Source organism: Zea mays, chromosome 9 (assembly GCF_902167145.1).
Source record: "Zea mays cultivar B73 chromosome 9, Zm-B73-REFERENCE-NAM-5.0, whole genome shotgun sequence".
NCBI lineage: Eukaryota > Viridiplantae > Streptophyta > Magnoliopsida > Poales > Poaceae > Zea > Zea mays.
Window position 1 is genome coordinate 114420158 of NC_050104.1, and position 11009 is coordinate 114431166.

An 11009-nucleotide genomic window follows, 5' to 3' on the forward strand; every position below is an offset into this window, starting at 1 on the left:
CAACAACAACCATTGGTGACAATATGAGGAATGAGTCCTTTGTGCCTGTTTGTTTCAGCTTCTGTCAGCTTCTGGCCACCAAAAGCTGCTGCGGACTGCCAAACGCTCAGCTTTTCAGCCAGCTTTTATAAAATTCGTTAGGACAAAAACCATCTAAAATCAACATAAACGCATAATCGGTTGAGTCGTTGTAATAGTAGGAATCCATCACTTTCTAGATCCTGAGCTCTATGAACAACTTTATCTTCCTCCACACGTAATCGTAATGATACTCAGATTCTCCCTACAGCCAGATTCTCTCCACAGCCAGATTTTCAGAAAAGCTGGTCAGAAAAAAGCTGAACCAAACAGCCCAATACCTTCTTCCTTGGCTTTTTGAATCATACAGGCAAGCCCATCTGCAGCAATATTAAAAAGCAGAGGAGAGAAAGGATCACCTTGTCTGACACCTTTGTGAGTGGTAAAGTAGGGACCAACCAAATCATTTGTCTTGATGGCCACTTTGCCACCTTTAACAGTTCTCATAACCCAGTCACATCACTTATCACCAAAACCTTTTTTACCATCATATGATGAAGAAAATTCCAGTTAACCTTGTCATAAGCTTTCTCAAAATCTACCTTAAAAATCACACCACTTTGTTTCTTCCGTTTTACCTCATGAATAATCTCATGGAGAGAGACCACTCTGTCCATGATATATTTACCTTTAATAAAACCATACTGAAAATCACTTATCACAGAAGTGATACAACAAGCCAATCTATTGGTTAAGACTTTGGTAATAATCTTGTAACAAACATTAAGCAAGCAAATTGGTCTGAAGGCTTTGATGTCAATTGCATTAGAGATTTTGGGGATAAGGGTAACCATCCCGAAATTAAGTCTCCCAATGTTAAGAGAGCCATCATGAAAATCTTTAAAGAGGTTAAACATATCACTCTTAATAGTGTCCCAAAATTCCTGAAAAAATTCAGATGGGATGCCATCTGGACCAGGAGCTCTATTATGCTTCAAAGAAAACACCACATCCTTAATCTCATCAATAGAAAACAGTCTTATCAGGCTATCTCTGTCAGCATCATCAAGCATTTTCATGTTCAGATGACTTAAAGAAATACTAGTTTCTTGAGAAGGACCAAAAAGATTTTTGTAAAAAGAAGTTGCTAGTTGATTGATTTCAACTTCATCTTGAGCAACCTATAAATGAAAATATTTTGAATTCTCATCGCCATCCAAAATGAATTTGTCTCGAGCTCTCTATTTGAGCTTTATTCCTTCCTCATCCACTAATTTCTTAAGATTTAGCTCAAGACCAAGTTTCTCCATCCTGTCACCTTCTTAAAGACCAACCATTTCACTGATGTTATCAAGGTTTTCAATTCTTGTCATCAGATCTTTTTTCATATTTTTGTAATGTCCTTCAACATTGATATTCCATCCTTTGAGCATTTGTTTCAGACGTTTAATTTTCAATTTCCATATATCAATGTTGTGGTTAGCTTTCACTGGGAGAGACCAGTTATCTATCACTTTTTTGTGAAAATCTGGTCTAAATTTCCAACACAACTCATATCTGAAAACTCTGGAAACATTAGGGGTAGCATCAGTCCGAAGACACAAAGGAACATGATCTGAGAAGGACCTATTCAATCCGTGAATAGTGATGTTGTTATAGGCAAGATCCCACTCAGGGCTAGCCAGGAATCTGTCCAATTTTTCAAAAGTAGGGTCATTCTAATTATTAGACCAAGTGAACAACCTATTATTCAGCTCAAACTCCACTAGACCTTTATGATCAATAATACTGTTGAAGAGAAAACTCCACTTACTAACACCACCAGATTTATTTTTCTCTTCTGCTTTTCTTATAATATTAAAATCTCCCCCAATGAGCAAGGGAACATGGCTTCTCGAGCAAAACGACGAAAACTCACACAAAAATCTGCTTTTATTCTCCTTTTGAGCAGCACCATACACGTTAACAAAATTCCAGATAAGATTTTTTTCTCTGTGCAAAACCAGAGTGCGAATCATGAACTCTCTTGTTTCATGTTCTCTCACATCAAACACCTCGGGATTGAAACCCACCAATAAACCACCAGATCTACCATTAGGCGGAGCAGAAAACCAGGCAAAGGATTTGCTACCAGCAATCGAAGACAACCAAGAATCGCTGAATTGACTCTTCTGAGTTTCTTGTAAACCAATAAAATCAACTTTCTCATCTCTAATGAGTTATTTCAGAAACTGAACTTTAGAATTATTCCCTAAACCCTGATAGTTCCAAATGAGGCCTATCATCAGAAAGGATCGAGGGGAGGCCAAAATTATCTGCTTCCTTCCTTCTATTAGGTGTACACCTAAACTTGGGGGAAGCTTTTTTTGCTGTTTTTTCGATGTTTAATTTTTCTTCCTTTCCTTAAAACCATGACATCCAAAAAGTCATAATCAATGTTTTTGTCAGAGTCGGCATGGACACTGCTATCCATGTCATTATGATCATCAGAAAGAGGCTCCTCTTTTTTTTAGTTTTGCAAGATTGAATAGCCAGAGTCTTTCTGGACAATTCTAATTCTTTAATCAGATCAAGATTAGCCATAACTGTAGATTCAGATGGGCCCAAATAAACTCCTAGCTTATTGGAAATATCTAACAAATCTTCATTATTAGCATCAAGTAAAGAGAAAGAGTTATTATTCATACCTTTGTTAAGGAAGGCATCTTTAGCTTCAGCTCTAGATATAGCCTTATCATCCACTTTAATATCTTCATTCTTCTCAAGTCTGGAGCTCTTTCTTATGCCTTCAGATGTATTCTCGCTTGGTTTTTTGCCTATCAGACCTTTTTTTTCTTCAGTTGAGAGGACTAAGATCATCTCACCCACTTTGGCTTGAAAATCAGTTTGTTCTTCTTCCATATCCTTTGCAAATTCTTCCAATTCTTGAGAACTTAGCAGATCATCTTCATTTGGGTCAAAATCAACTTTCTCATCACTAAAGTCTTCCATTCTCAGACCCTCACCAGTTTTATCTTTAGAAGTATCCATGAAAACCTCAGGAGGTTTAAGAGATTCTTTGCCTTGAGAGAAATACTCTCCCAATCTAAAATTAGGTATGAGATCTTCATCTAAAGCTTCATCATCATTTCTAGGCTTTTTCCCAGATTTATCAAACACTGGATCATTTATCCCATGAATTTCAACAGAAGCTCTCTTATCCAAATTAACTGTCTCATCATTCCAACCTTCTTCACTGATGAATTCAATTCTAAAATAGATGTCATATAAAAATGGTTTCACAGCCACTTCCACAACAGGCGGAATCATAGCCACACTTTTAATATGAACTTTATCTCACAATGTCTTCATAGTCTAAGGACATAAGGTCAACTTCCTCAACAACATCAATCATGGAACCAATTTCACAGATCGATTGGTAGTTTTGTAGTTCCTCGGGTACATTCTCAGCTACAACCCAAGCAGTATGTAATCTGGATTTGGGTTTGGCTCGAGAACTCCACGGGACTACAACAATCTTGACACCAGACATCTTCAGTTTGAGTTCAGGAAAGCTTATCATCTCATCAAGGCGTTCTTGTGAGGGGAATTGCATTAAAAAGCCAGAATGACACTTTGTGGCCTTCCACATTTTTCCCCAAGGAAAATGGAAACCAAAATCTTTCTCCAGATCTTCTGCTGACACTAATCCCTCAATCACTTTTACCAAGCCGATGAAAACCCTTTTTGATTTTTTGGACATTGGTTTAGCGAAATGAGAGAGATAAAACCCTAGACCATCAGCCGCCATACGTACTATGGGCATGCTAGGCTTGCTTTGTTTTGGCAAGACACACCGAGACGTAACATGGGTATCTTTACGACAGATATCACACCACAGAGCATTAAAACAGTTTCTAGCATGATGACCTTCAACCCCACACTTCTGGCAGAAAGCGAGACGAACAGGCTCATTCTCTTTTTTCAAAGTAGATGGAGATATGATGGGATTACCTGATTGTATTCCATCTCCCGAGGAAGAAGACATTAATCCTTCATGTTGATCAGATTTCCCAAGCTGCGGCTTCAATCTCTAGCTAAGATTGCGGTTTCTGTTCTAGGATTGAGAACCCTGGGCATTTCCTTTTTGTCCCCAACGATCCCATTGGGGATTTTGAATGTTCTTGTTCTTCGGATCCATCCCGTCAGACATTGTAGAACTTCGGACACCACCTGACCCCAATTGTGGCCACTCTTCCTCAATCACCGGGAGACGCAAGGAGTTTACGCACCACCCGCCATGGAAACCAGATCGAGAGGAGACAGGGAGCGACCAGAGACGCGAGAGGAAGGCGGCACAATGAGGGAAAGAATGAGAGCCAACAAAATCCGGGGGAAACCTAACCTGGTTTTGGAGATCGCTGGAGAACAGGGAATCGTGGCAGAGAGCTGATGTCGCGACTCTTGGGCTTGGACTGGGAAGAGCGACGCCACCCCCGAACAACATCCCTCCCATGACAAACGGGCACGACATGGACCCGAAGACGCGACGTGGGAGGGCGCGAGAACTCCCTTGGCCACACCGCGTACTGTAGACGACGGCCCAACATCCTTCTCACGCGTGCCAGTTCGATTTACGCCATGGACGATGTAAGCAGAGACGTGGGAGGAAGAAGATGTCCCGGCCCATGGATCTTTTGCTTTTTCTTTTTCGCCATCGATTAAAACTCTTCTTAGTCAAAATTAAATAGAAAATAATTTAATACTCCTCGATCTCCAACCCAACACAGCCATTGGTAGCCAGGATCAACTCTAACGCACACATCCACGAAACCCGCGCACATCTCAACGAAGAGAAGCGTTTTTTTTATTCCTGTTTAATGCAATGTAATAACAAGTCTTATGTACAGTTGCAGGCTACAGGCCTACTCCCACTGAAAAGAATCGCCACCGAACCATCACGACTCTGCCACCGCCAGCGCCACAGCCACCACGTTCTGCCCGGCATCCAGTTCTTCTGACACCGCGTTCTGGTCGATGAAGTTGAACAGCGCGAGCCCCGCGGCCCACACGTCGTTGTCCATCACCGACTCCTCCGGCGAGTGGCTGATGCCGCCGCGGCACCGCACGAACAGCATCCCGATCTGCGACCACACAATCCGGAGCGTGAGCGAGCTGAGCTTCACTATTCAGCACACTAGTCACCGCCAACCTCACATTCGTTCGCACGCATGCTTCGTCTTCTTACCTTGGTGAGCCTGGCCATCGCCATCGCGTCGTGCCCTGCGCCGCTCATCAGCACGGGCGTCTCGCCGGCCGCCACGGTGCGCCCCGGCATTGCCGACACGGTCGACCGCGCCGCGCGCTTCAGCTGAGACGTTAACTCCGGGTCGCAGTGCGTCGCTGCCGCCGAGTGCTGGTGCAAGCGACATCAAGGTCAGACTCAGTTCGGCAGCACAAACTCTACACCGGCAGATATCATGAGCCATGACACCAAGAGTGCTGATTCGGTGCTCCTCCTCACCTTATGCTCGACCTTGCAATCGACCAGTCTGTCATCGCATTTCTGGAGAACAAGCCTCGAGAAGCTCGTCACGATCGTCTCCCTCACTTGGTCGTCCATCGCGCGGATGTCCACCGTGAAGTTTACCTGTCGTGGGCACAGCTCCAAGGTTCAGCTGACTGATCTGAGCCACCAGTTCATCAGCAGGGCCAAGAAGAGTAGTGCTTGGCAAGCTTACCTGGCCCGGAATCACGTTGCTCGCGCTTGGCCACGTGTTCAGCTCGCCGACGGTGCACACCAGGCCGGCCAGGGACTCCTCAGTGAAGCAGCTGCACTCCTCGTCGTAGGTCAGCAAACTGTTGGGCTCTTTACAGAGGCGTTCCAGAGTCACAACGAGCTCTGCAGCTGCAACCATCGGATCACGGCGCAATTTCATTGGAACTGTGCCAGCATGCCCTTGCGAACCATCTACTATTACCTAGGCAAACAAAAACAAAGACTAAGCGCTGTAACTACTTTCCTTCTCACTCGAAAGCTTGGTATACAAAGGGACTTGGAAGCAACCCAGAATTATTAATGACAGTTGTCGTGGGCAGCTTGAGTATTTAAATGTCAATGTTAAACTGAACAATCTTGGTGACAGCAATGCCTGTCTTCCTGAACATTAATTAACTAAGACTTGTTCTTGCATCAAAGATGACACATGACATAGGTGTGCCAATTATTGAATGAGATGGATGTTGACTAATACCCCAGGTGTTTCTCTGATTGATTGTTTATCCATTACATGCACATACTTGGTTAACTTAATATTGACCACTCATACCCTTTGCTAAGAGAACACTCCTATCTAGAATTATTTGATTGCTTACCTGTTGACTGCTATACTGTCACCTTATGGTTATCTAATATAACCGGTACTTCTTTTTTCTCAGACACATATAGTAGGCTCTGATATTGATTGTTTTATAAGGAAAGAATGACCTTACGGTAGGAAGCCATGCAGCTAGACCATATTTTAGTTTTGTAAATGTAGTTCTTGAATAGATTTCACAAGAATAGCAGAGAACTCCGATGCACCTTCAATCGTGTCTGTCCTGCAATTCCTTTTACAACACCAAGTGGATAATGAAGGGCTTCCAGGACAGGGCCTTGCTCCATGTGTACCTACAGTTTTTAAAAATATATATATGTGATGTATTCTGTATTACCAGGCAACTACATGAAAAAAGGCATACGAAGGCTTCATACCTCAACATAACTCCCCACAGACTCCGGGTTGTACCTGGCTTGACTAATAGCAGTAGAGGTAGCCTCAAAAGAATTCATTTTCAGAACATCTTGTAGTGTAGTGCCACTGATGAAACTCAATACAACAAATGAACTGCATCAGAGACAGTTCTGTAAAATAGTTCGGTTGGTTCACGCGAAAAAGACAACACCTCTTATCTGATACTTGTAAAATTGATTCAGGTAGTGTACCAGCTACAGCAGCGCTTCCCAGAAAAGTTGTCTGGAATCTGATGCCCTCCTCATCGCTGAATGCAATGACCTAAGCTTCAAAAAGGAAAAATGAGTGCTAGGCTCCGCCATGATGATTTTTCCAGGTGACGATAATGCAATCTAACTAATGCTGATTCATAATTTGATAAAAAAAATAATCTTCAAGCCACTTTGGATTAGAGCGTTGAAGCCATACAGTGAAGAATAAACCATGATTTGGTTCACACCAAAACATGCCGACCTTGATCTATAGATGATATCTAGACATTTGTTTACTGAAATGCATGACACAACCTGACAACTTGTGCATTTTGATTATCAGGATTGCCAGAATAACAAAAGATGAACCGTGCACAGAATCTTTTCAAGATCTGTAGGAGGTACGTCGAACTGATTAAAGGGGCATTATAAAACTAGATTCCTCCAGGTTTCTATAGTCTTTCCTGATTATATTATGATAGTAATAAAGAACCTACTAGGTACCTTGCAGCTTAGCTATCCAATCAGCATCAAAAGTACAATATATAATTAAAACTGAGTAAAATATAATAACTCTATGCCTGCTACTGGCAATAAAACAATGTGAAATATTCCAATCAAACAAATAAAAGAGTAGATGGACACAAACAAGATCAATGCAGACAAGTGCGGGTCTACAAGACGTATGTGGCTCATAACGCCACTTGTAGAGAGCGAGAATAGTATAAGGCCATTCACAAGTTGCGGTGGAGCAAAGAAACACATTTAACATATGATACTATAGTAACATCTTTAGTATACTGGAAGCAGTAGAGAATTCTCTAACCTCCACTGGTCTCGTTAACCTCTGGAGTTTCCCCGTAACTTTCAAAACCTTCAGTGCTGAGATTGCTGAAATAATACCCAAGGCTCCATCGTACATCCCAGCATCAACGACAGTGTCCTGTTTTTTGAACAAGGAAAATCGTATCAGTTGTCGCAATATTGGATCGCCATCAAAACACTGAAATAACCGGATAGAGGAAGATAGACTCACCATATGAGATCCAATCAACAAGGCATCTCTGGTAGAATTTGCCGGCTCATATCGACCATGAATATTCCCCATCTGATCGACCCACCTTCACGTTGAGCAGAGACGGGGGGGGGGGGGGGGGGGGGGGGGGGGGGGTAAGTTAGCCAAAGATCGGAGCGTACGTGAGAAAACGACTGCAAGCAAGCGAAGACACGTACGTCGTAAGCCCAGCGTCTTTCATCCAGCTGACGATGACACCAGTGGCTCTGATAGAGGCCGGACTCAGAAACGTCCTTTCAAGGTAGCCATCCCCATCAGATATCTGATTCGAATCAGACGACGTGTCAAAAGAGATACACAAGCTGAAATGTTAAAGCCTAACCAAAGGACAGCTAGGAACCAGAAATCGATCGCACCGGGTAACTGAGAATTCAGGAAAGCAACACGAACATTTAGCAACCTCTATCTATATAGTAAGGATAAAAGCCGGCTGTTTAGACTGTCTAGACTGCTGTACATTAAGTCAAGCGATCGAAGGTTGTCCTTTTTTTTCTGTACCAGAGATCAAGGCACGGGTATGATACAGAATCAGTACCCAGTAAAAAGATGGACGATTGATGGGACATAATTCGTTACAAGATGAAATACTCAGTTTATCCCGAGGGGGGAAAAGCAAAAAAAAAACATCAGCAGCTTCGGTGCAGAGTCTTAGGATTTACTGAAGATACCAATTCGAGTAGAAAAGAAGCCAAGGGAGGTGCAATCTGGAGCAGAGCTCCCCGAGCTGATATCTCGAGTGTTTTGACCGCGCGCGGAGATCTTCAATACTCTACTACTAAGTCGCGCGTGTGAGACTGAGAACACGCAGCGCCGCTAAACAGAACTCGACTGAACTGCAACTGCGTCTGCATCTTATCCGGTTTTGCCAAGTAAACGAACGGCCCAAAACAACCTCGCAGGATTCCGCATCCCGAGCCGGAAAAGCGGATCGCGAGAGGGCGAATATTCCAGGAGCTAGGCAGGAACGAACGAGTGGACGGGTTGGAGGGCCTGCCTGACCTTGCCCAGCTCCTTGAGCCTCTGCACGGTCTCGTCCCTGAGAATCTCCCGGTACAGACCGCCGCCTCCTCCTCCTCCTCCCGCCTCCGGCAGCCCATCTAATCAGTTTTTGTCACACACACATACACACACAAAAAAAACCACCGGTGAGAAAGGCGGCTCCAGATAATAAAAATCGCAGAAGGTAACGAAGGGATTGCAGGGGCGACAGAGCGAAGCACCCACCGGCGGTGCGCAAGACGAGGAGGACGGCGATGGCGAGGACGACGAGGGGAGACGGGTGGTGGCGCGGCGGGCGGAGGGAGGAAGGAGCCATTGGGTTGAGCCGCCGCGCCGACCGAGGTTGTGTGTCTGGCTGGCTGGCTCTGGCTCTGGCTCCTCCCACAGGGGTTGTGGAGGAGGCGCGAGCTGGCTTATGCTTTTATAGTCGCGCCCAAAGCTTCGGCTCCTCTGGTCGCATCAGTCGATCGCGGTGCACTGGGTCTGGTTACAGTACAACATAATCGTGCTAACTATTTTTTTATGTAAAGTTTGGTAACTTGGTTTGTGTGTTCATTCACAGCCGCAGAGGTGGTTTGATTTTGGCGACCTGTGCTGCTGATGATGTTGGCGTTCCATTTGGCAACCAATGCAAATGCAACCCAGTCCCTTGGTCACGTCACGTCGCCCCCTCGGCCCCCTTTGGTTACGGACACCAAGGGGCGGGCAGGCAGTCAGGTGCATGCATGCAGCACGCGCACTCACGGGGAAAAGGAAGAAGCAGACAAGTCCACAAGTGCGAAAGGCTCATCGGGGCAGATGAAAATGAGTGGCGCAGAGAATCTGGTGGTTAAAAAACACCAGCAAACTCCCGGCTCTGCTGGCCGACGAGGAATCTGGAATCCAGCGAGCCACCAACTAGCCCACGCAACGCAACGAGTGGACTGTCCCTGACGTGTGGGTCCGAGATGACTCGCGGGGCCGATAGGGCGGCGCGAGGCAGGAGCCACACCACACTAGCCCGCCGTGGCTGGTGCGCAACTGACACTGACGTGCGACGGGCATGGTGTCATGGACGGACGTGTTGGAGTTGGATTCCGCCACTGCCCACTGCTGACCTGCGCTGCGCTCTGCCGTCTACTGCTTCCACCTCCCAGCGGCCAAAGAGCTCACGGTCCGTGACCCCGCACGATCTCGGTGGCATCCTGTCATCTGTGTCGCGGCTCGCGAGGGTGCGGTGCGAAGGAAGACGCATGAGCCCCGGGTCCGTGGTGTGGGTGGACACGTCATTGTTTTGCATCGATTAGGCGCTCTTGCTATATGCCATGGGCACCTGATCGGACTGGCACTAACGACGGCACGTCTCTCTGTCTTTGATTCTTGATCGACGACACGAATAAGCGGTGCTTGGTTCCTGGATATAAATATGCTCGTATACGGGGAATATAATCTTAGGTGTTAGATGTTGGATACCTCTGTGAGCTCGTCTATATTTTTTTCTAATATTTGTTATTAGTAAAATAATTAAACATTACCAGTATATGTTATATATATTATTGCTTAATCGTTTTATGAATATTAATTAAGATAGATTGTGATGTATTAACTTGCATATGTTTTGCTAATTAAGATGATTATAATGCCAACTATTTATTTGTAATTATAGATTATCATGATAAAATGTATAATTGCTTAATAAATATATATATACTTTATTTTTAAATAATATAAATACAGTTAGTGAAATATTCTCGTTCTATCTACTCCCATCCATTAAAAACTAGTGCATTCCATCCATTTAATTAAACAGATAACAAAGGTGTCTATATCCTTAAATCTATGGATGACTATATGCTAATCCGCTCTCTCTTTTTTTTTACTGTCACATGAGGGAGGGGAGATGCTCTCCGATCCACTGAGGGCTAGTTTAAGAGTCACAAAATCGGAGGGGATTGGAGGGGCTAAAAATCCTCT

The 11009-nt window shown here is 44.4% G+C and overlaps 1 protein-coding gene across 2 annotated transcripts; it reads right to left on the minus strand.

Annotated features, from left to right (window-relative positions):
* Nucleotides 1-4686: 4686 nt before the first annotated feature.
* LOC100284878 (metallopeptidase) lies at nucleotides 4687-9450 on the minus strand. 2 transcript variants are annotated; one of them, NR_182120.1, is made up of 12 exons: nucleotides 9282-9450; nucleotides 9057-9154; nucleotides 8216-8319; nucleotides 8019-8103; nucleotides 7809-7925; nucleotides 6983-7052; nucleotides 6752-6857; nucleotides 6581-6667; nucleotides 5739-5978; nucleotides 5522-5647; nucleotides 5246-5413; nucleotides 4687-5141 (listed from the first exon to the last, which is right to left on the minus strand). NR_182120.1 is itself a non-coding variant. In NM_001157773.2 (12 exons), the coding sequence occupies exons 1-12, from the start codon at nucleotides 9370-9372 to the stop codon at nucleotides 4956-4958; spliced, it is 1518 nt and encodes a 505-aa protein (NP_001151245.1). In that variant the 5' UTR covers nucleotides 9373-9450; the 3' UTR covers nucleotides 4687-4955. The 2 variants fall into 2 exon arrangements, 1 of the variants encoding a protein (NP_001151245.1); NM_001157773.2 differs by having other exon boundaries at nucleotides 6943-7052.
* Nucleotides 9451-11009: the final 1559 nt, after the last annotated feature.